Below are 26,620 nucleotides of genomic sequence, written 5' to 3' on the forward strand. Positions count from 1 at the left end.
GCGCAAGTACCGAAACTCCCTCCCCATACGGAAATAAAAAAAAATAAACAAGCTGAAATAAAATTTTCAAACACAACATTTGGAGATAAAGGAGAAAATATATTGAAAGGATACTACATTAAACATGGAATAAGAGTTGCATTGTGGTATTTTCTGCATACCTAAATGAAATGTATATTTGCATTGTTTGAAAATAGTCTGTGTAGGATGCTCATTTTTGAGGGAGTTTTGTTTCAGTTTCTCTTTGAAATAGAGTATCATTGAAGTTTGATTGGATATGTTTTGTGCTTGCATTTAAATTTTAAGTTGCATTCAGTTTGGTTGACAAATTATTAAGAGCTTGTCTCAAATCATAGACATGGCTGATCTTGCCACCCTTTTGGATGCTCTTGTTATGAGATTGGTAAGTTATGTGTTTTTTTTTGCAAATACCTCTTGCTTTGACTGTTGTGAGGATAAATAGAAGCAATAATAATGATAATTTTATGAAAAACAAAAGTTCTTTTGCTGTTTATAAAAACCATTTTATGAATTCAAGATTTGGAAAAGAAAATCTTTTGTCTCATATGTAACAGCATCACAACATACCAGAAATACAAATTATAGTGGTCTCAAGGGTTTCAATGTGTCACAAGAGAAAATGTTAAGGGAGGTTGCTTTTAGTGATTGATTTGGGTGATATTGCTATTGAAATTCTGTGTGTGTTTTTTTGTTTTTTTTTGGCTGAACCTCTTCTAATCAATTTACCTCATGTTTTTCTGTCAATATATTCTCCTAACAAAAAACAAGCCAGTAAAATAGCAGTGCTTTATATCACTTAGTTTTATAGCAACTCTCTCCCTCCAACATATGACACTCCTTCAAGTGTTGAGAGTGAGAATATATCTACTTCATATTTAAAATAACTTGTTTAGATTGAACCAGTTTTGAGAAGGAATTGGCCCTCTGTTTTCTGTTTCCTGGTTCTACTTATCAAAATTGAGTTATTGTGAAAAAAAGCTATTTGGAAACAAATGAATTCAGATCTTTTTTAACATCAGTAAATTTTATTTTTGATTTCTATGCAACTGAACTAAGCCTGAAATCATAAATTTTTTCCCAATTTTAGCTACAGATTATACAACCCTACAACCTTAACATTTTAATAATTTTCACCTGTTTTGGCAAATTGGATGTAAATTTTGAAATTGATAGCCTCTCATTTCCATCCTTTGAAGCATCATTACACCTCTTTGCTAATGAATTATATAATGGAAAGCAGTTTTCTTCCCTAAATAAGCCTCATTGATGAATTTCTATTATGTTGCTTTTATCTTTAGTTTATTTTATAAGTCGAAAATGCTTTACCAAGTGAAAGTGATGTGTAATTGAACTTCCTAAACTCTTTAATATTATTGCTCAACATTTCTTGGGAGGTGGCTGCTTTTGTTGCAGTGATTAAGCAGGTGCCAGAAGATTGAGACAAACTGTTGCTGAGACAGCTAATCCCCAAGTGCGCTAGAACAGCACAGTGTGGTAAGTCCTGAAGATTTAAAGTGTTCTTTCCATCTTGAACTGATCTTGATATGTTTCTGGAAGTTGGATATGAATGATGTCTGGTTAAAGAGTTTGTGTTCCTACCCTGTTGCTGCTTCAATTGCCATGCTATCGGTCACCATGGTATGAGTTGTAAGAATAGTGCACTGTGTTCCAAATGTGGCTCTATTGACACCTGATACTCTGTCCAAAAAGTGCCTTTTGCATTTATTTCAAGACTAATGGTCACATGTGTTACAGTGTAAAATGCTCCAAAAACCACAAAGCTTAAACCATGGACTTTTTCCCGCTAAAATGGAATATAAACTGGTGTCATTTACAAGTAAACTTTCTGTGTTGCAGAGCCTCAGTTCCAATTATATCATGATTTTCTTCCAGGAATATTTTGTTACTAAACATGGTATCAATGTATTTACACTTAATGGCTAGACGTCATACTCAGTGCCTGCTAGAAAGCTGAATAACATGGCAGACTTTGTGCTGGACTTGATACTTTTGTTAAATTGGCTCTTGCCATTCTAGCTTGTTCAAACTAAATGATTATTACTTAGCCATGAGAGTGGACTCCTGTGTTTATATTAGTGTGTATCTACCCACTGATTACTCCAACAATCAGTTAGATCTATTATTTGCTTTATCATGTGAAAAGTTAGGTTCTTGTTAAGAAAAAACTCAGCAACTAGGTTTACCTTGTGTTATAGCTGGAAAATTTAATTGTAATTTGTCTGAACTAGATTCTCCACCTGCTGCTATAGTTAAGGGTTTATTTAGTGTTTTTTGTATGTACTAAAAAAGTTTTTTTTTTTTACATATATTCACATGTCTTTGTTTACCTCTAACTTGGACCATGTGGCTGTATTGTCAAATCTAACTGCTATTGCATTTAATGTTATTTTTGGTTATCATCTTTCTGACCACTTATCTATTATTTGCTCTATCAGTGAGTCAGTCGACTTGATTCTAAGTAAAATTAATGTCCCATTTCTACTCCTCCAAAAGTCACTCCAATTGCCTAAGAATGAGGTCCTGATTTGTCTTGATATATATTGGGCTGAAATATGTAATGCCCTCTGCTTTGCCTAAAAACAAGCTTTTCCCCTGCAAAATGTCTTCAAAGGAATTGTTCCTGGATTGTCCACAAATACAGATCCTTTTTCTTTCCGGACAAGCAGTTTTGGTTTTCTATATGGAAAGAGTGTGGGAGTCCTACTACAGGGCGTGTGAATGACATACAGATCTCTACAAAGCAGAAGTTCTCCAAAATTCTTGCTCAGTACTGTAAAGATCTTATTAATAGCTATTCTGCCCATGCAAAACAAAGATCAAAGTATAATGTTTAAATTTGCCCCCTCCTCAGCACCCCACCATCCTCATCTGACATTCCATAAGCTGAATGTATGCATATTAAGAATTCGAGCTTTCTGCCATCCCCATCATAGAGCAATCTTATGAAGTAGATGTGGATCAGTTTCTGGATGCTTAACCCAGTGAAGATTTTGTGGTCAGTACCTGTTCTGTTGAATATACCATCCAAAAATTAAAATGGAAACATTCATCTGGTTTTGATCAACTTAGTGCGATTCATTTCAAATACATGGAAAACTTTTTACGTCTCATCTGTCTCTGCTTATGCAGATGATTTTCACTCAGGTTATTATTCCTTCTTCTTTTTGCATCAGAGATCTGACTTGTATCTCTAACAAAGGGAAATCTGTTTACCATGGTATATCTTTCTGCCCTATTACTGTATCTGCATACATTTGCTAGCTCTTTGAGCTACTATTTATTTGGAAACTTGAAAAAGTTTATTGTACCCCTCGACACCACTTCAGATTTCAATGAGGTACTGGATGTGCCGACGCCTTAACTGCTGTTGCAAATGCCCTAATTGGTATGGAATTTCCTGGGAAAAGCCTTGTTTGGGGGGGGGGGGAATGTTGTCGGACATGCCTTCAAGTCTCTTATCCATACAGTAATGCTTCTAACAGCTGGTAAATGTGGATTGAAGCTGGCCATTAGTTGTTCTCTTCGGAATATATATTCGAGACTACGCTTCCCCCTGAAATTACCCCCAGATAAAGCCATGCCCCTGATTCCAGGTAGACAACTCATCCTAGTCAAGAAAAGGGTTTGTCAAGGAGCTGTTACCTCTCCCAACCTTTTTAATGACTATGTGCTGGAAGCACACGATCTGTGCCAGCCTTCACTGATTTTGTCCTCTGCAAACCTTTCCTTGATATGCTGTGCTAATGACATCCTAAACCTTAGTCTAACTGTTAAACATATCACCGAAATTTTTGGAATCCTTGAAGCAGAATATCAGAAAGTCGGGCTTGAATTCAACTACTCCAAATCTGATGTTGTCCTTTTTAACTGGAAAGTAGATTTCTCTGCTCCTTCCATCACGCTTGGATCTTGCTCTGTTCAACCTGTAGATCACCTTATTTATCTTGGTCTGCCCATTGCTTCTTCTAATCAACACACCCGATAACTTCTTCTTGAACAAATCAGACATCTCAGCAGCTTGTGATTCTATTGTATCTTGTAAACTTTGATTCCACTGACCTCTTCTAGTAAGTCTATATAATACTGTTGCCCTTCCCCATGTCCTCTACACTTCACCCTTCTGGAAACTCCTAACTGAAACTGACAAGAGTAAAATCAAATACATTTTCTTTCGCTTTGCTAAGTATTTGCTTCATCTGCCTCCATGGTATAGATCACACTCGCTGTTGCGAAATGCAAGGTTGCTGACCCAGAGATTCCTGTCGCGTGTCGGATAGCAAAATATAATCGAAGAACAGGTGGAAATTTAAATGATTGGTCCCACATTCTTATGCAGTGATGTTTTGGGTTTTTCTTTTTCCTATGCTCCGTTTTCTTGTGTTATTAAATGTGGTGAGTTTTCAATATTTTTTAATAATAATTTAGTTCTTGTAAGATTGCTTAAACCTTTTTGTTCTACAGCATATACAGTATGTCGCTGTTTTTGAAGATTTTCTTGCTTATATATTTTATAAATTATACTCGTAAGCTTATAAGTCTTTTTTTTTATTCTGGTTTCTTTTGTATATTTGCTTTTTTTGTATTTTTGAAGTGTTTGATTGTTGTCTTTATTGTTTTATTATTTTGTTTCCTAGTATTGCTCCACCTTCTTGCTTTTTTATGATGGGTTTTCAAATAAATAAATCAAAATGCAACGTTCAACCAAATACTAGAAGGCATTAATTGTTTTTTCTTTTGTTAATACTAACACAAATTCCTACCCTTGTAAGATATGCATAATGTTTGAGTCAGACCATAGAAAATTCATTGAATATATTCATAATTTGAGCTGTATCTTTGTATGTTAGTCCATCTAACAGGGCTGGGGTAAAGTTTATTAATAAATTTGAAGGAAGTATATCAGTTTTTGTTTTGCATTAATAAAAACAACTTACAACAATAATAAGCATGTACACTTACATCAACTCAAAGTACACTTATCATTTCCTTGCTGTTCTTAAAATTTTCTACTTAATACCCTAAGCTGTGCTTGATATACACCCTTTTCAACCTCCATGCACTTAAGTGTGTTTTGACCCTCTGAATGTGTCTTTAACCCTCTGAATGTGTCAAAAGGACCTGTTTGTCCTCTTGAATGCGTCATAAGTTAGCACTGTCTTAGATGTGGGTGCTTAAAACTACCTTTTCAAACTCCAATTGGTTTTGCTCCATTTGCTTCCGTTTTGAACAATGAGTGAAATTTTTTTGTGGAAATAACAATCAAAATGACAACTTATTTAGCAGGAGCATAAATAGATTTCTTTCTGCTGGATGAGGTTAAAAAAAAAAAATTAAACTGTCATGATTGTCATTGTAATAATTTTGTAAGACTTGTGAGAATGAACATGATCAAGATATGACATACAAAACATCTTCCTAGACTCTAGTTCATGTTATGTTATATTCTTTTAATTAAATTTTGAATTTAATTAAATTTTATTTAACAAAAATGTAATTTTGATTTAATTAAAAATACTTTTTAACCTTAGTTTTTCCTCTCCCAAGTAATAGAAAGATGAAAAAAGAATAATATTTCCTTTTCCTTTTAAGTGTTGAAGCTTTTGAGCCTCTTTGCCCCACTATGTTAGTTCAAAATCGGTGTAACCTTTCTTCATATGAATCATTATAGGTTTTATTTTTTCTAGGCATCATTTGCTTTTGCTTACGAGTGTGAATAAGGAGGACCATATCAAAGTCTTGTTGTTGATATTATACATGTTATAAGAGGTTTTAACTCAATTGGAAAAATCTGTTGTTCACTCCCCTCAAATTTCAAATATGGCTGAAGAAGATACCTTGTTAGAGGCATCTAATATTAAAAATGGTAATCTATCTAATTATTGTATACATTTTTGGATTTTTTTTTTCTTTTTGTCCTCTCCTGTAGTTAAAAGTGGAAAAAAACTACTTTTTAGTTACACCGTACTTCATCCCTTTGAATCAAGTAGATGTAACCAGTCAAAACTTATACAGACTGAATTTTTAGGCTTAACGTTTAAAATTGCAAAATAAGTATCCCCCCCGCCTCCTAGTCCTTTTGGCAGGCATTATAAACTAAATTCCTTGTATAGTTGGTCATTATGAGTCATACAAGATTTGTCTTGATTTCCAGTTTTACATTCAACTCAGTTGTTTAACCTAATTTGGATTTTAGTGCGTATCTCGAGTGTCCATCTAAATAGCTTCAAACTGTATTAGTAACAAAAGAAGAAAAATAACGTAAAAAAGTTTCTGTGTCTGCAAATATAGGATATAAGCTGGTAATATTAGCAACAGTACAACAGGTATCGCCTACCATTGGCCATCGCTTTCATTGACTTCACTGCTATTTTTACTTCCTTGTCAGAGAAGAACTATTTAGAATTACGGCTAAAGATGGAGCGATACAGGACCTCATATGCATGCTTCAAGGTGGATGCATAGATACAGAGACCTATATCAGCATCTTCAATAGCAACCCTTCTAAGTCTACAGTTGAGTCGGGTGTTAAGCAAGAATGCCCTTGGTTGCTCACATTGTTCAGTTTTGTGCTGGATAGGATAATGAATAATGCCCTGCTTCAAGGTGGATTCATAGATACAGAGACCTACGTCAGCATCTCTGATAGCGATCCTTCCAAGTCCAAAGAGTCTTCTGTCATGCAAGAATGCCCTTGGTTGCTCACATTGTTCAATTTCGTGCTAGACAGGATAATGAATAATGCCCTGAGAAATCTCAAGGGAGTTGTGTTTGATCAACTACATGGTTTCTTAAAAGTCGCTATAGACTAGCACAACAAAACCAAAGTGATCTCAACAACAACGAAAGTCAGAGTCTACGTAGCAAACGTGCGAGCTGTACAACTGTACGCCTGCGAGACATGGCTGCTCAAGGCTGAAGAGGCTAGAGCTCTAGGCGTTTTTAATCTCTGCTGCCTTTGCTTCTTACTCCCAATCAACAAATGGCCTAGAATTTCCAATAGGAAAGTAAGAAACTGAAGTGGCCAGTCTGAAGGGTATCCACTTTCATCAAAAGTCGTCACCTCAAGCTTCTCAGTCACACCTTGTGTCGCCCTAAATGTAAAATATTTTGAGACGTCCTCATCTGCGAGGAAGTTCTATCCTGTTGACAACATTGGGCCTGAAAGAAGAAAAATGTTTGGCGAAAATTCAAATAGGACTATGGAGAGGCTTCCAGAGGCTTGATTGGAGATTGGACAGGGAATAGCTACAGATTGGTGTGGAAACTGCAGCCAACGAATCGATATGGTCATCGGAAGTAATTCTAAAGCCGATTGATGCCAGGTAGGACATTTTTTTGTTTCCACTGAAGTCACAATGAACTCTTTTCACTATACCTACACAAAATACGCATACGTATTCTATGAACTTGGCCTTTGTAGGTTCTCTAGAGAGTTTTAGTTGTTTTCATTTCATTTTCATATATGAAAGCAAGTATCACAAGTTGTATCAAGTTTGAAAGGGAATTTCTTATGATTACAATACTGCTTTGACTTTATATAGCTTTGAATACGAGCGGCAAAACAAAAGAGAATAAATGCTCGACAGTTCCTAGATAAAGTGGTATCAATTTAGTTCTAATAATGATCAGGATAAAAGTTTTACTGAACATAGTGACTTAGTATCTGGAGACCATCTCTAGTTTTCTAATCATCTTGAAATCTGCTTTCAAGAATATATTTTTTGACAGATCATGTTCTGTCACCTGTTTGTTGATCTGCCAAATGAATTATCTTTTATCGTATTTAAAATGAATCAATAATTTTTTTTTAATGTACCATTGGTTTTCTTCTTAAGAATTCATGTATGGTTAAAAATTCAGGGATGATTTCTCTTTTTACATAGTTTACGCTATCTCGTAAGTTTCGTAGGGTATTTGAAGCATTAATGGCCAGAATTATGCCAGATTTTAATCAGGCCAAGCCTTATATAAGAGTTGAACTAACTCAATATAATATTCAATTTAAGGAAAATATTCTTCAGTAAAATATTTACATTTTTGTCACATGTCTTTTATGTGCTTTTAAAAAATAATTCTTTCGTCAGGTGTTGAAGATGTTTTAGCCAGTGAAGTTTCGGATCAGATAGACATTCCAGAATCATTATTTTTTCACAAACTTACAGATTTTACGGGGGTTGCTTTTCCCGGCATTTTGGCACCATGTAAAGTGGAACTTGACTCTCAGGAATTTGTCTCCCTCTCTGTTGATAATGAAGGTGAGTATCAATATTTTAGTGCTTCATTATCAAGTGAATTGGTTAAAAAAGGTTAGAATTTATCGAGAAAATAGAATTTCTGAACTTGGATTTAAGTTCTTTGTTAAAGATTACCAAAGTGTACCCATCTAAAACAAAAAAGAAACTCAGATTTAAAAAAGACTGGGCTCCAAGATTAACAGTCAGTTACAAATATTGCCTTTTATGGGTTGAGTTCTAGCAACATTATCACTATTTATGTTCGTTTTGAGCATAAATTCGTTGTTCAGTGAAATTTCTGCTCATCCTTTATGTCGTTTCGTGGGACGTGGTGATTCCTGTATATCTGTAGTAACACTTTTTTTCTCCCATAGTGCTAATGGACAAGATAATTTGATGCAACACAATTACTATACTTTCTATACAATACAATTATTAGGCTTTATGTGTTTACTTTTTCTCGATCAAAAATCTATCGAAAAAACACAATATCCAACACTTGAGATGATGTAGGGAGATTTTTTATTGGGTGATTATTGTTAAGGAGATTAGGTTAGGTTAGTTCCCCCTTTTACTGGAGAGAGAACCAATTTGTTCTGTCAAATGGAGTTGAACAATACTTGAACAAACTTTAGCATTCAATGCACGTTCACTCTTTTTTTTACTTTCCACTATCTCTCATTTTATTGATTTGAATAAAGGCTTTATACTGAAATTGTGAAAATAAACGTTTTAGTAAAAGTGATGAACTAATTTTGCTACAAGTTTTTTTGCTTTTATTTTGGTTAAAGAATATAAACATATCTTTATTTCTCTTGTCATATTTATAAACAAACTTTTTGCGTTTTTTTTCCAGGTTATTCATAAATTTGATTTGCTGACATTTGCATCAATCGTCAAATATTGTTAGGTTTGGCAAACAACGCATATTAAGCGTTCACAATTTTGTATACATGGAACAGCCGCGTGAGAGATGTTATTTCTGTTTTCATTTTTATAAAAGTACATTTCTAAAAATGAATTTTTAGTGAAAGTAGATACATTCACACATATATCTATATCTATCCACCTTTATTTTGGAGAGAAGAAACTTTTTTTAACGTTTGCTAAGATCAAGATCAAGTAGGACTGCTCTTAAGATATTTGAAATCCTTTGTCACATCTTAAAACATGTCATTTATATACGCCTTTCCGGATCCACATGCCATTTGTTTCGCTCCATATGGTTTTATTTACAGGTGGTCCAACAGATACCCCATACTCACCTTTGTCAATTCCCGTGGAAAAATTAAATCTATCAAAAACTCTCAAATCCTACAAAATCTATATCAGCGTTTTAAGGGGTTCTGCTGTGTTTCTCCCGCCCCTCCCTGTAAAAAATTTTTCCTGTGGAAAATACCGGATGGTGGAAGATTTTCTTTCCAATGGGCTTCTGACGAATCCCGCTTAGAAACTTATGTTCAGCGATTTTAAAGGGTAATATTTTTCCTTCTCTATTTCCACACAAAGTTTCTGTACATTTAAACGTATACAATGTATTTAGAGAGCCTCATTGTGGAGGTTGTTATGGTGTCAGATGAACAGAAGGTCGAAAGTCATTCACAATTCAGTCAATATGGAGATAATAACTCTCTATTTCCATCCTAAGCTTTATACTGTAAATACTATGAATATTTTATTAAACACAGCTAGGATTCATCATAAACTTGACTCAATATCAATATTTGTTCTAAATGAGGGTGAAAGCTGAAACAATTGCCGTTGAACTGGAAAATAGGAGGGAGGGGACTTTTTACTGTTAGCAGGACTCAAACATCTAAGCTCCATAATATACAGAAAATTTTTATCTTGGTTTCAAGTTCTAATGCTGCTCCTCGCTTTCATTTGTAAAAACAAGTTTTCTTTTTTACTTTATCGCATGTGATTTATTCCATGTTTTATTTCAGTTTTTTTGGTATTTTTCGGGGATGGGAACTCAGAAATCGTACAAGGGTAGTGAAATAGTAAAGGTATTCTTTTTTAGTATAAGCATATCTGTCAATTTAAAATTTTTAATTTATTTTACTTGGAATGTAAAAAAAAACACCATGTAATAAAAAAAAAGAAAAAAAATTAAAACCATGGCTTTCGAATGTAGGCCTACTTCAGATTGAAAATCCTTCCGATTTATGCTTAGTGGATATTTTCTCTGTTGCAAGAGTTGAACTAGTATCATATACTGAGGTTTTTTTTTTAGGGTTTCACGTTATGGGTAAGTTGACCCCTACCCCTCTTAAGTGTTTTTATGGAGCCAAATAAAAAAATGGGGTTGGAAAAATGGGAAGATGGAATAACTTCACATAAAAACAACAAGAAAAAAAGATCAGTCTCATTTGGTGAAATGGAAAATGAACCACTTTCAATAGCTATATCAGCCTAATCAGTTGTTAAAAAAGACCAGCCAAGCGGTAAAGTTTGTTGCCTACCCCTCCCCCAAACATTTTTGTAGTGATTTTTATCGTTGGTGCCAGACCAAGTTTATGAAAAGAAATTACTCATACTTCTTAGTCTCAGCCTGTTATATCCGCGCACTTCCACCTTTGGGCAAGTATTTAGAGTTGCTCTTAATTTTTCAATTATGTTTTTAAAATCTTCATTTGCCGTAGGCTAACAGCTCAACTGACAAAAACCTAGATTGAATGCTTGAAATATACAAATTCTGTTGCTGCTTCCTCATATCATTATTAGACTTTTCTTAAGTTTGAAGCAAATTGAGAACTTTAATGCAAAGATCAGAAAAATTCCATAATATTAGGACAATCCCCATACTTGTGTTTCATTCACCCTAGATACGCTGCCTTAAAGTCTGAATGATCCAAAAATAGCAGGCGCTCCAAAATCAAAGGACCGGGTTTGGAGTAATGTAACTCATTGGCAGGGTTGCCAATGCATAAAATACTACTTTTTTTTTACTACGACTGTGCCGCAACACATTTTGTCTGGTAAAACTTTAGTTTTGTTTTTCAGTTTCTTTTTAAAACACAAAAATAATATAATTAACTAAATTGCTAGTTACTTTATCTTGCCGTTCATAGAATTATTTACGCTAAAGTTTAAAGTTAAACGCTTAAAGTTATACGCTAAAGTTTGACTCTTTCTCTCAACTCTTCTTTTTAAAACAGTAAAAAACTTTAGCGTAAAGAGCGGGGCGTTGATGAGGAAGCAGCCCCTTTCATATACGAAGTAATTTCTGTTCGTTTTAAGTTTTAATGTCGCTCCTTACTTTCAGTTAAAAAAACTTGTTTTTTTCAATATAATTTGCTGAACGTTTTTGAATCAATGCATGTTTTGATTTTCACTCTCCGCAGAGGAATAATTAAAACGAAATTTGCATATTAATTTATTTTTTTGACTAAATGGCTTTCTCATAATTTTGATCGAATGATTTTGAGAAAAAAAGTGCGGGGAGGAAGCGTAGTTGCCCTCCGATTTTCGGTTAATTAAAAAGGCAACTAGAACTTTTAATTTTTTACGAATCTTTTTATTAGTAAAAGATATACGTAACTTATAAATTAGCTTACGTAAAGAATTTTTCTTTTCTCATGTTTTAATTACATATATGAGGGAGTTCGGCCCCTCGTCAGTACCTCGCTCTTTACACTAAAGCTTAAATTTTGTCCCAATTCATTAAGAATGACCCCTGAATCACAAAAGCCGTAGAATAAATAGTTGAAATTACTAAAAATACTTTAGCGTAAAGAGCGAGGTATTGGGAGGAGGTGAGCCCCTCATATGGGTAATAATTTCTGTTCGTTTTAATTTTTAATGCTGCTCCTTACAGAGGCGCCATTTGGGGGGGGGGGTCAGGGGTGGGCAAATGTCCACCCCAGATTTTCCAGGGGGGCCCAAGCTTCCACCACAAAGGACCCTTTGCCGGCCATAATAATCCTTTTATGTCCAACATAATCCATTCTGTCCAATTGATTTGATATTACTGCACACCTATTAACCAAAGAACGTAATTACCTGACGACCCTTGGGGTAATTACGCTATTTGCTATTAATCATTGTAAACTTTGAAAGTAGGTTAGATACATAATAAAAGTATCAAGCTCTGTCAAATGCCCATTTCCTAGATGGATCATTATATTAATATTATAAATTCTGAATATTTGCAGAATTCCTCTGAGTTGACAGATTAAAATAGGTCAGTTCCTGTAAAATGCTTCGATGCTTATTTCCTTGTTTTAGTGAATATAAGCCACCGTTTTAGATTACTTGAGTTAGTTCTTATTCTGTTTCTGTCCTCGTTTTATGTACATTAACTGTATCACATGTGTAAATAAACATTTTTATGGTCGACACATAAACCTTATGAAAGTTAGAGACGCTTGACATCCTCTACCGGTCGAACCCCAGATTGTAGGCCAACGCTACCATAAGACTCTAAAGACGAGAGCACAGAGAAAAGTAGAAGACTTTACATCATTAAGCCTATTAACTTTTTAGTTAGGTAAATATAAAGGTATTAATATCCATTAGCATTAGAACTCAAAATATCACCAAGCATCTGAAACAATTTGTGACAACTTCGACGCTAGGAAAGAACTTCATTCAATCTGGGAATCGGACTACTACGTTGGCAGATGAAATTAAGCGAGAGTACTCCGAGACTTTCGACCGTCTACTAGCGGAATTTGACAGAAGGTTTACAGATAACTTGCCAGTGATGAGCACACTCGAAGCCTTGGATCCAAGCTCGACCAAGTTTTTGGACACAGAGTTGCTCAAGCGTTTCTCTGCTCTTTACGGCGAGCTGGATATCGACGACATTCTTCTCGAATCTCAAGCTGGTATTGCCAAGCGTTTCTTGCTCGATGAGGAGAAAAAGCCAGAAAACTTCCTAGACATTGTTGACCATCTTCAGGCATTACCAGTGGGTTACTTAGAAGTAATTAAAGTACTTCGTATTGCTGCCGCCACACTTCCTGTGACAACAGCGAGGAATGAGCGTTTGTTTTCCAGCCTAGAAATAGTGAAAAACTACCTGCGGTCGACAACAGGAGACGATCGTCTCAGTCACCTCCTTTTGATGTTTGCAGAGAAAAAAATTTGACTACGACTAGCTTGTTGACGATTTTGCAAAGATGAAACCTCGGCAGTTCCCCTTGTTACCTTGATTGTTGTAATATTTTTTTCTCTTGTTTTTTCTTTTGTAAATATATTTGATCTGAAAGATTTCTACTGAAGGAAAACCAAGATTTTTGTTACAAGTCTCAGCATGTTAATGAAGATTACTTTTACCGACGTATTGTTTACTTAAATAAGAAAGTTTCTCGCTGAGGAAAGCCAGCCTGTAGTCTGGTTGAATTTTCCACTTTCAGTTTAATCTCTTAACCTCATTGATTGTATTCTTCGTTGTTATAATTAATCTTAGAGGTCAGTGTGGCTGAGTTCCACATTTGGTTACAGCACATTTCCAAGCAGCACACGGGTGCTGAAAATGCATTTTTACTCTGAATATTCGATCAATGTGCTGCCAATACCCGCATTTTTTCTTACGCGACACAAAAAAGTGAGTCGAGGGGGGCCCAAGATGGAGTTCATGCCCACCCCAAGATTTGGTCCAAATGGCGCCTCTGGCTCCTTACTTCCAGCTGAAAAAAAAAAACTTTTTCATATTTATTTTTTCATTGTTTTTTTTTAAGTAATGCTAGTTAATCCTGCGCTCCCTTTATGGAAATTTTCTTCCCCTCTTCTCAACACCTCCCCCAACGGAAAAAATCCTCCTGAAAACGCCTCTACACTTCCCAATAACCAATACTATATGTAAGCACTGGTCAAAGTTTGTAACTTGTAGCCCCTCCCACGGGGGCTCTTGGGGAGTAAGTCGTTCCCAAAGACATAGTCTTAAGGTTTTTCGACTACGCTGAATAAAATGGCTATCTCAGAATTTTGATCCGTTGACTTTGGGAAAATAATTAGCATGGGAGGGGGCCTATGTGCCCTCCAATTTTTTTGGTCACTTAAAAAGGGCACTAGAACTTTTCATTTCCGTTAGAATGAGCCCTCTCGCAACATTCTAGGACAACTGGGTCGATACGATGACCCCTGGGAAAAAACAAATAAACACGGATCCGTGATCTGCCTTCTGGCAAAAATACAAAATTCCACATTTTTTTAGATTCTACAGTAGGGTTTTCTGATGCGCTGAATCTGATGGTGTGATTTTCGTTAAGATTCTATGACTTTTAGGGGGTATTTCCCCCTATTTTCTAAAATAACGCAAATTTTCTCAGGCTCGTAACTTTTGATTCGTAAGACTAAACTTGATGAAACGTGTATATTTAAAATCAGCATTAAAATGCAATTCTTTTGATGTAGCTATTGGTATCAAAATTCAATTTTTAGAGTATTGGTTACTATTGAGCCGGGTCGCTCCTTACTACAGTTCGTTACCACGAATTGTTTGATCTGACACCTTTTGCTTGGATCCCTGAAACTTAACATGGAAAATATAGCCGAAATTTTTAAGATATAGTAGCAATTTTTATTGTGCCATAAAACATCGAAATTTACCGTATTATACCTCTAAATTTTATCACAAATCGTGCCATTTCTATGTTTCGGCATCACAAATGGCTCTTTGTTGGTTTCACCAACCTCAACCGAGTCATGCGTGTTGTTAGTTACTGTTGACAAGGCGCAAGAGATATTTGGATTGAAGAGGACGTGCAGTGCCTTTATTAAGACATGCCAATAATGTTTACCTGTTTCCGTTGAATTTGCTACAATTGATTGATTTGCTGCCTTTGCGTAAAATCTGCACTTTTTATTGTCTTTAGGCTGAACCTGATATTTTCATCTGTAATTTCTTACTTTTTTACTGTTAGCAGGACTCAAACATCTCAGCTCTCTTTGGTGTCCAGTAGCTACATGTTATTCCCTGATTACCTGTTTCTGGGGCTAATTATCGTCGACTTTGATGTTTTTGACATTAGATCTTTTTGATGGTAACTTCAGTTATCTTTTTTGATTTTCTCCCTTGTCTTTGACGGTTCCTTGTCTTTGACGATTTTCTCCCTGTACTGGTTCTTACCATCCATAGCTGAATGGTGACATTTTCTTCTCGTAAAAGTTTTGAAAGATTTGGAGTGAGTGTGATAAGACGCAAGTTGGTTAAAGTCAGATTGGAAGATTTCTTTGGGACAGGTGTTATAAAGTCTAGTTTTTAGGAACTTGGGAATTTACCAGATTTTGTAATTTGGTTAAATATATCAGATAAAGGTCCAGCAATTGTGTCTGAAAATGCTTTATTCAAGTCAGTTGGGATGTCTTATTGGCAAGTATTTGAGTTTTTGAGCTTTTGGATTTTATTTGTAACATCAGAGGGAGTAATTTAGTGGAAAGAGGTGGAGGGAGGAATAATTTGATCTGAGCCAGTGAAAGGGCGAGATTTTGTACAATTGAAGCAAAGTTGCGGGTTGAGATCGTTGGCTATCTTATAAGGGGGCTCAGAAAGATGAAAATTAACTTCAACAGCGTTTTTGCCGCAAATCTCTTTAATTTTGTTGTACTATTTCTTGGGCTTGTTTTAAAACAAATCCTTAACTTTACTATTGTAATACTCAGAAGCTGCCTTTCTTAATTTCCTTTTCAGGAACTTTCTTAAATTGTTTAACTCTGTGACATGTCCTTGCCGGAACAAATTGATTTTTTTCTTTATAAGTTTTTTGAAAGTCTCAGTAATGTAAGGTTTATCGGTAGAGCATGTTTTAATTCTTTTTACCGGAAAATGGGCTTCATAATTACTCCTCAATAAATTTTGGAGGGACAAAGCCTTGTAGTCGACATATTTTGTTCGTTACACGGGAGACCAATTTTCAGTTGTGATCCAAGAACCGAAAATTGTAGAGTCCTGAGTCCATTAGAGGTCTAAAGACGGTTTCAGTAATAGGAAAGGACTATTTAATTGTAGCCAGTGGAGGTTGGAGAAGGCTAAAGTGGTAACTACCCCCTAGAGGGAGCAGAATGGTGACGGGTCTGTAGAAATTTGACATATTGGTGGATATTAAATCAAGAGTAGAGTTGCCTTTGGTGGTAGGGACTTTTACAGTTTGTTTTAGACTAAAAGTATTGCATGTAAATTCAAGTTTTAATTCATTTGGATAGTACATAGTCAGCACTGGAATGCAATTTTTCAATAAAATTAATTTTGTCAGCCGTTCTCTGCCCAGGAGAGTAATAAAAACAACACTGGACAATCAAATTGAAAGGACGGTAAGACATTAGGTCGAACACACACCCACAAAATTTCATCAAAGGAAGCTAAACAAGGAACGCATATTTCAGAAGGACAAAAATCATTACGGGCAAAGAAAAGAATTCACCCCCCCCCCCCCTCTCTTACCCAGAGGATGAGTTTCGGGTCTGAGTTTAATAAACCAAGAGAAATTGTTCATTTGTAACGTATGTAAATTTTGAGCGTGTACATCAGTAATCACAATTATGTCTGATCTATATATTTTAGAAAAAGAGTCTAATTCATTAAGTTTTTCAAAGTTAAGACTTTCAGCATTGCTTAACAAAAGTGTGGGGAATTTAAAACGACTTGTAAAGGTACCATTTTTACACTGACTTCATTTGAATCATAAATGGATAAATCACAAGGGACTGAGGGAGCACATTTGTCTTTACTGGAATAATTATTAGTGTCAATATCAATAGAACAATTATTCACATATGTCCAATTATTCATATTTTGTATTTGGGAGTAATAGGAGCCTGGGTCTGGGGAAGGAGAGCACTCTTTTCCAACGGGGATACTGTTAACTTGGCTGAGAATTGCACTGGAATGGAGATGATCTGTTAAATGGCTGTTATCTGGTAATTACCATGGTCGGAATGGTGATTCATGTCTGTCAAGAAATTGCTGGTTTGCGTCAGAGAAGGGACGGTATAGGGCAGGATACTGTAAGGGGGAGGAAATGGGACTTTTGTGTGCAGGGAGGGGAAGGAGTAACAAAGGGTAAGGGAGGGGAGTTCGTAATCTGGAAGGATTTATTAATTGTTGAGCTGTGTCCGAGGTTGAAGGACAAATGTATTTTGGTTTATTAGCGGAAGAGGCAGTCTGATTACCTATGTTAGTCACTTTGCTTATGTTGCTTGAAGCACGCAGTGACGCAAACTTGCTTGGAGAACTATCGTGTCTAAAAGTATAGTCATATCCTATTTTACATAAACCAGTCAAAATCATATTTGTACATTTACGTATGAGAGACAAAGGGACTTCATTATTCGTCAGGTTATTCACTTCACTTTCTTTTTCACTTTTAATGCCATCAGAACCGTTACTAAAAACATTCCTCCATTTCTAATTGAGGCCCATACTGATGTCAGCCACCTCTGTTATGCAGACAATATCCTTCTATTATCAGATAACCTCCAGGTTCTCCAAAATACCGTTTATACAGTTTGCTCTGGTTTCAATGAGATTGGGCTTCAAGTCACCTACTCTAAAACTGAGCTCCTTGTCTGCGGTTCTTCTCAAAAGCATTCCGTTACTACCAATGTTAGCCCAGTAACTATTTCTGCATCGTTTTGTCTGAATTATTTAGGTCTCCCGTTTGAATCAAATTTTAAAAATACTAAAGCACTGGATATCTCGGTGTTGAAAGAAAAGCTTAGAAAGTTGTAAGTGCTGCTTGCTCGAGTTAAAGGCCAGCTTCACAAAATTTTCCTGGGCAGAGTTTACAACGCTTTTTTTGCACCGCACGTCTTCTTCTTGGTCCCTTTGTGGAGTTTTTTTCACAAAATCCGAGCTGAAAAAATCGGATCTTTATTCTTCCGTTTTTGCAAATATCTTCTATAATTGCCGCTCTGGATTCACAACCGGTACGTTTTCAGTAGATATGGTGTTTTCGATATTTTCTCAAAAATGGACCAGCTCGTGGATAGGTTCTACAAGCATCGAGAAAATGTTTTTGACTTTCCACTTATTTGTTTCCTTAACTGTGTGCTTAAATAGCTGATATGTTGTTTGTTTTTGTGAATTTTTCTTGTTTATTGTTTTTATTTTATTTTTCTGTATTTTTGTACCCCTCTAAGTGCATTCTATGTAGTTAAAGAGAGTTTAAATAAATTATTATTATCATTTGCTGATTCCCCCAGTGAAGCTAAAACTTTTGGTGACTACGCAGCCGACGAATTCATTCCATATATTCCATGTCAGCTCATGCGATGCAAAAGAATTGATGTCGTGTGAGATGTGTACATGGAAGATTTTCAAAGAATTTGGAGCCAAATCTCCTTCTGCAGTTAACTTTTCTGTCACTTGTGTATTATAAGGTACACACTCGAAAAGTGAAGTTAGGTTAATCCTGATGAAAAATGCCAAAAAAATAATGAAAATACATACTAACAAATCTGGGCTATATATTTGCATATTAAGGGGGGTGGGGGTAAAGTATTGCGAGTCTGCATGCGAAAGTGTTAGACGTGTATGATTATTCTGCATATTATGAAGTAAGAATTGTTTTTTAACTTTTCATGCTGTCCAAACACTTAGCCCCCCCCCCCTCTAGTTTGCAAATATGTAGCCCAAATTATATAATTCTGATTCATTCTATCACCCGTCACTTGTTGTCCACTGAGCGTATGCTAATTGTCTCTTAATACAGACAGACGAAACACGTTTTTTCTCGGGTGTGTTCCAGATAATGTGCAAGTACCATTTTTTTCACCAAATGAATTTAAATTTTATACTTGTTAAATATTGATTGTTGCGAACAATATACTTGCATGACTTTGTAAAGTTTGAGTCAGTCTGGTTTGTATCTTGTTGTTTTTAATATTTGGCATGATTCCAAATTGATTCCAAGTTGTCATCCAATTCTCAGTTTACTCTTGATAATATTCATGCTTGAGAAAGAATTTTTTCGAAAATACCTGCATAACCGGAAAGGGAAAGAACAGCAAACACGAGCATTTTAGCTGATTGTGAGAGTCAGGAATGCTATTCCAAGTGTGGAAACTGCTCATGTCTTCCTTATCCAGGTCATTTAAAGTAAAAATGGATATTTTTTCGAACGTTATTTCTTCTTCTAACTACAAAAAAAATTGAGTCTTTCACTTGTACTTTATGATTAAGCTGATTTATATAAAACGTAACATCCACCACGACGTGTAATTTGCTGATCAACTAATTGTCTGTTAGTTTCAGATAGTAAACGCCCTTCTCAAGGAGAAATGTATTAATTTCGGGAAGAAATGACGCAAAACGTTGTGAAACGTCCCTTGTTGATGAATGAGGTATAAATCTTAAAAAAATGAAACTTCTGCGGTGTCATTTGTGTCACAAGACTTGCCAGTTGCTATTTATAAAGTCAAAACCAGTTTGACATCTTCAATATGTTATGTGTTTATATTCGAACAAACTGTAATGGTTTTATCTTTAATAGTTTTGGAAGATAATGTTTCTGCTTTTATTCTTAAAATTGTTTAACTTCTTAACTTTGACTTCTTTTTAACTTTCAACTTCTTTTTTGCTTCAAGTTATTTTTTAATTCAAATATTATTGTACCTTCTGTGGGTGTTTGTGCTAGAGCCACACTTAAAAGACTAAAGAACCACACATGGTTTCTGAGCCTCTGTTTTTTATTATTTGGGTATCTCTACATAAAATATTCTTAAAGAACAAGGTGTTCTATTTGCATCGCTTTATTTTTTAGAACTACATCTTTACTTAAGTTTACTGAATACTCTTTTCGTCAAATGTATATACATTTTTGTCGACATTGTTTTAAATCCAGTTTAATTTCATGTTTTTAGAAGTTGATGATGCTTTCCCAAGTGACATTAAGAAGCAGGTCGACAGTTCAGACACGCTTTTGTTTCCCAAGCTTGAAGATGAGATGAACATTTTCCCCAGTATTTCGATACCTTGTAAATTTGAATCTGAGTCTCAGGGATTGGGCTTCACATCTATTAGTGATCAAGGTAATGATTTCAGAGTGGGACACTGCTGACAGTTCATTTTTTTGGCATATTCAGAAGCTTGGAGCTGCCAATTTTGCATAATTTTATAGGGATCAAGTAAAAAAAAGGCCATTTTTCCTGCAGCGGATTCTTGAAGTTAAAGGCCAAGAGAGACTGGGAATTTCTGCAGAAAATGCAGCCCACTACTAATAGATGCTACCTGATAGATGCTTACCATTTAGTATCAACCAGGGTTGGTTCTAGGTGAAAAGAAAACTGATTAACTCCCCGCAACCCCAAAAGATCTCTTAGTAGCTCTTTCGGACAGAAATAATTTTTTTGACTCCCCTCCGTGCAGAATTCCTGAATACGTTCTAATATTAAACGACCTTATTTGTTTCCCAAATTAAGGAAGATTGTGAATGATTTTTCTCATTCACCATACAAAGCATTCTATTTGAACGATTTTACGAAAACAGCAATAACTTAATAAGGAAAAAAAGAAACAAAAAAAGGCTGGTACTGGTCAAACAATTAGGCAGAAATAATAGGACAGTTTCTTCTTATGTGGACTTTCTATTTTAGCAGATAGAAAGTTTGGTATATTTTGCATTTTCAGTTTTTGAGGTTTGATTAACGATTCTGGTGTCTCACTTGATAGTCTACAATTAAACTACGTACAAGCATGAAGGCAAGTGCCAAGAAAAAGAAGATGATTTTCGAGCCTTGAAATGTTTAAACTACTAAGTCTTTGTATTATATATTTTCCATTGAGAGGAACCAACTGAATAACTTTGAAATCAAGAAATTCGAAATTTTTTTAAAAGAAACGGGAAGAATTACTTTTTCCAAATAATTTAGATCTGGACTTGGATATAATTTTTTTTTCAGCTTTCTGATTGAAATACAGTCAGTCAGATGGGTGCCCAAAAGAATCTGTTATTCCTCTGGAAAAAATATAACAATTCGTTCTCCGTTATTTGTACGGCCCACATTTCAGAACCATACTCGGTCACTGTTATCATTGTAACCTCCAATGATCTAGTCTTGTTTTGCAGACATAGCTTTCTATTTTTCCAAATATTTGTCATATTTGTAAAAACAGCTTGTGTTGAGGCTCTTATACCTTAACATTTTCATTGTATCCTCCATCTTCACTAATAACAATACTAAGGTTAGTGAAGCTTTCTTCTTGATCCATCTTCTTGGTACCCAGTATTAATTTTCACCTTTTTTGTTTTCTAATTTATTGTTCTTAACATTAATTTTCAAACTCTCAGAACTTAAAAAAAAATGCTTTTGCCTATGTTTTCAACTTAAGACAGTAAAATCATCAGCATAATCTGTGTCTCGGACAAGTTTTACTTTTCTATTTGATTCCATGTTCTCCTATAGCCTTTGCTTTATTCTTTATGCCAAAATATATCAAAATGATCCGTATAGATGGGCATAGAATGTAACCCCGCCTAACTCCTGATTAAGTATAAACCACAGTGATGTTACTAGAGCCAATACATTATCCTTGCCTAACGTAAAGGTCATAAGGCTTCAACAGTTTATTCTTATTCCAGAGGCTCTTCTTGTGAAAAGTTCGGTATTATAAACTTTGAAGGGGGCTCTTTCGCTTGGAAATCAGAAGTTCTACGACCCTTTTTAAGAGTGAAAAGTGATTGGAGGTTACCCCCCCCCCCTTACACGCCATCTTTCCCCCAAATCTATCTAATCTAAATTTTTAGATAACCATTTTTTAAGGATAGTTGAAAGATCAGATAACAAAGCTCCAGGGTCAACACAACCGCCAGAGGTTGGGAGCACGTGTTGATAATTCTGCTCTGTGGTCATAATTCTGAAAATCATTTACATAATCACTGAAGTCTTCCGTAACCTAGGACTTGGGTTCAATTAATCATAATAAGCAAATATATTTGGTTAGAAAAATATTTAATTTAAAGAAAAATAAAATAGAAAAATATTTGGTTACAAAGATATTTAAATATCTAAAAATAGAAACTGTTTGGTTAGATGAATTAATTTAGTCTTTTGTATTGCTAATGCAACAAGTTAGTTGACTTTTTCTAAAGATTTTAATCTAAAGATTTTAAAGATCAAATCTTTTTCTATAGATTTTTGTCTATATGTTATATCTTGATCCTTAGATTTAGTCTTGTATGAGGCTGATTATGCAAAATCCCTTGACCTTCTTCACTTTTGAAACTATTAATAGTCTTAACATGTTTTATCTAAATTGACTTATAAATTTGATTTAATCAGTTTACTTTTTCGTCTTTATTTATACTAATTAACTTAGACTATTTTTAATTTTAATTTTTTCAAAAATATCAAATTTCCCGAAACTATAACCAATTAGTTTTGTTTCGTTAAACATCTTGTTAGGACGTGGAAGAATAAATAGATTGTCTGCTGTTGCCGAATCGAAAGTCTATTTTTAATGGAAAAATCTGTTGCTGTTTTGTGCTGTTAGAGTTTGTTTTCTAATTATTTACAGGATCTCTCTACACAAACTTTTCTTAAAGAAAAGGTATTCTATTTGTATTCCTTTGTATTTTGGAAGTACATCTTTTCCTGAACTTAATGAATACTCTTTTCGTCAAATGTATGCATATTTTTGTCGAGGATGCTAATATATTTCTTTTAATTTAATGTTTTTAGAAGTTGAAGAAGCCTTTCCAAGTGATATTAAGAAGCAGGTTGACAGTTCAGACCCTTCTATGTTTGCCCAACTTGAAGAGGGTCCAATGAGTATTTTTCCCAGCATTTTGTTACCCTGTAAACTTGAACCTGACTGTCAGGAATTAGGCTCCACGTCTATTACTCATCAAGGTAAAAATTTCAGAGTTTGACACTACTCACAGTACATTCTGATTAGCATATTCAAAAGCTCTATTTTCAAAAAAGTATATAAAAGAACAATTTTAACTCCCCCCCAGCCCAAAAAATTCTTTTAAGCATTTTCTCCGGACAGAAATAATTTGGTGAAAGAACAGAATTTCTGGATTCACTCTAGTGCTAAACCATCTAATTAGTTCCTAAAATTAGTGAAAATGATGAATTATTTTCTATATTCTTTCTGCTTGAATTTCTTTTACGAAAAAATAACTTACTAAGAAAATAAATAAGAAAAAAAAAGAAACATAAAAAGGATGGGTACTGGCTAAACAACTTGTTAGAAATAATTGGACAGTTTCACCTCTTTCGCACTATGCCGTTTGAAGATAACACAACTATGCCTTTGAAGGTAACAGATCTGCAAAACCCTTGAGGTCTTTAAGTAAAAAAAATTGCCCATTGTTTATATTTGCTTTGATTGGGTTACTTTTGGGATTATGTTCCTGGAGAGGGAAGTTCCCAGGGGAAATTTTACTCTATGGGGATTTGGCAGAATTCTTATTTGAGATTCCTTTTATTTATTTTACCAGCTTTTATTGCATGTAGAGTTGTTATAGGGGAATAATTCAGGGAAAATTTTTGACGTAATTTGATTTCATCGAAAAAAAGTTCTGTGGAAGAGATTTCTGAAGTGATGAGAAAGGCGATTAGAGCTTAAACTCTGTTTTCAAATGAATATATCCTGAGGATAATTTAAATGACGATAAACACCGTTCACCCTTTTAAAGCCTCTGCCTCTGCCTTCTCCCTTTAAATGTCATCAATCTTTGATGAGTTAACATAAAATTTGAATCATAAAAATTAATATTCCAGAATTAGATCTACAGCCAAATAAGTCACACGGAAATTTTATTGAACCTCGTAACATGGCTAATTCCTGATTTATAACGTTTTAAACGTTTAAAAAGTTCAAACATTTAAATGTATTTTCAGTAAAGTGTAAATTTTGTTTTGGTCTTGAAAAGGCATGGTGGTTTAGAGTCATGTGAGATTTACACGTTTAAGAGTCAGGTGGAGCCTAACTGCGAAAGATGCAACAGCAATCATAAGGTTTCAATGTCTCTAGAGCATGAGGAGAGCAAATATCGGAGAATAGATCATACCATCTTTTAATTCATTTACAAGATTTTTAGAGCAGTATATAGCTATAGCCTGCTCTTGTTAGCATTCTTATTTCCTCTCTTTTCCTTTATTTTTTCCATCATTATTTGCCTCCTGATTTTCTCTCCTTGCCTTGTAAGACTTAAACATTTAAATGTATTTTTGGACTTTTAAGATTTCAACATTTAAATGTATTTTCAGTAAAGACCAAATATAAAGTACAGTGCAAATGCTTCAGTAAACTACAATGAGAAAAGATTATCCATGTAAACGTGAATCACTTCAAATTTTAAATAAGTAATGGTTGTAGGATAGCTGAAGCCTAGTAAAGTAAGAAAAATGCCCGAAAATGAAGGATCCTTAATACTGTTATCTGTCAATTAAAACAAGCCACAGCACTCATTACGGCGACCTTTTAGCTCTTAGAAAAACTTTTGTTATTCTCTTTCACTGGCAATTTTTAAATGTTAATTAAACAAAAATATAGTTTTTTTCCCGGAAGTTTTTTTTTTACAGTGTTGGCTTTTTAGCGAATCCTCCCTCTCCCCTCAAGAGTTATTTTAGCATTAAATGCAAATTATACAAAAATGTAGGTTTTTCATTATAATATGCATACGTAATTTATTTAGCTGTTATATTGACTTTAATCTGATATTATCCCCTAATTTTAGAAGTAATGAATTCAACAATCTGCAGTATTGGTGGTGACCATCAACGGAAGCTCTGGCGTTGCAACTCTTGCGGAAAGACAGAGAAATCGTTTTTGATACTAGAGCTTCATATAGACACTGGCTGCGAAGAACTTTCACCAATAGAATGCGATATCTGTCCTGCTGTAGTTCGAGATTATAAAGATTTTGTTGCTCATTTTATGGAACATCAAATGGGAGAAGAAAGAAGATGTCCAATTTGTTTGCAAGACAATATTGATAACATCAAAGAACATTTAATTTTACAGGGTCATTTTTCACAAAGTGTGGCTGAACTAGCATTACAGAGTGGCACATCCCAAGCTACTGTGCAGGAATCGTCTAGAAATGTTAGTTTAAATTCATTTAATTTGAATTCCAAAATAGCAGGCCAGACTAATAAGGGATATCTTTTGAATCGCCGCTTGCCTGAAAAGAAGTTTAGACACCATGAGTGCAGTATATGCAAAAAAAAATTTCCCAATAAATGCAATTTGAAAATGCATCAAAGAACACATAAAAGAGTTAAATCATTTGAATGTGATATATGTAAGAACAGCTTTTCGGAGTTGTGGATTCTGAATAGACATAAAAGAAAACATACAGGTGAAAGACCCTTCCAATGTAATATTTGTAAGAAAACCTTTGCTGAGTTGGGAAATTTGACTAAACATAAACGAGTGCATACAGGTGAAAAACCCTTCCAGTGTGATATATGTAAGAAAGCCTTTGCTGAGTCGACAGATTTGACTAAACATAAACGAGTACATACAGGTGAAAAACCTTTCCAGTGTGATGTGTGTAAGAAAACTTTTGCCGAGTCTGGAAATTTAATTGGTCATAAACGGGTGCATACAGGTGAAAAACCCTTCCAGTGTGATATATGTAACAAAGCTTTTGCTCAGTCGGGAACTTTGATTATTCATAAACGAGTGCATACTGGGAAAAAACCCTTCCAATGCGATATATGCAAGAAATGTTTCACTCAGTCAGCAGCTTTGACTGTTCATAAACGAGTTCATACAGGTGAAAAACCCTTCCATTGTGATATATGCAAGAAAAACTTCGCTGAGTCAGGACATTTGATTAGACATAAACGAATACATACAGGTGAAAAACCCTTCCAATGTGATATATGTAAGAAAACCTTTGCTCAGTCAGGACCTTTGAAGAAACATCAAAGAGTTCATATACCTGAAAAATCCTTCTCGTGTGATATATGTAAGAAGGCTTTTGCTAATTTGGCACATTTGACCACACATAAACGAGTGCATACAAGTGAAAAATGCTTTTAGTGTAATATTTATAAGAAAAGATTTTCTGAATTAAATTCTTTGTATAAGCTCCAATGAGGACGTGCAGGTGAAAATTTTTTTATTTGATTTATATTTCTATGTGAGGATTTCTGATCCAAGCCACTTACGTTCTAATTGCCATATGCACATAGGAAAGTATTATACATAGAAAAAAACTTCCCGTGTCAGGCTCTGTGAATAAGCTCCGAAGAAGACAGAAGGGAAATCCCTTTTAACTATTGTAGATTACATATTATGATCTGTTAGAAAGGCGAGAAATGTTTTTTTTTTTTTCGGTAGGATAAAACTGTGTTGTGGGTGGCCTGTAATTTTTCAATCCTCACAAGTTAGCTCTGTGGAACTTTGGAATTTAGAAATAAATTTTTCCGTTGGAGAA

General features: G+C 34.8%; 1 protein-coding gene across 2 annotated transcripts; it reads left to right on the forward strand.

Moving 5' to 3' along the window:
* The first annotated feature begins 418 nt into the window (after positions 1 to 418).
* LOC136041714 (zinc finger protein ZFP2-like) lies at positions 419 to 26,620 on the forward strand. Of its 2 annotated transcripts, XM_065726454.1 has the most exons (5): positions 421 to 5,905; positions 8,127 to 8,297; positions 20,085 to 20,252; positions 22,902 to 23,072; positions 24,911 to 26,620. In XM_065726454.1, the coding sequence occupies exons 1-5, from the start codon at positions 5,860 to 5,862 to the stop codon at positions 26,221 to 26,223; spliced, it is 1,869 nt and encodes a 622-aa protein (XP_065582526.1). In that variant the 5' UTR covers positions 421 to 5,859; the 3' UTR covers positions 26,224 to 26,620. The 2 variants fall into 2 exon arrangements, with proteins under 2 accessions (XP_065582527.1, XP_065582526.1); XM_065726455.1 differs by lacking the exon at positions 20,085 to 20,252 and having other exon boundaries at positions 419 to 5,905.

This window comes from Artemia franciscana, unplaced genomic scaffold (genome assembly GCF_032884065.1).
Source record: "Artemia franciscana unplaced genomic scaffold, ASM3288406v1 PGA_scaffold_330, whole genome shotgun sequence".
NCBI lineage: Eukaryota > Metazoa > Arthropoda > Branchiopoda > Anostraca > Artemiidae > Artemia > Artemia franciscana.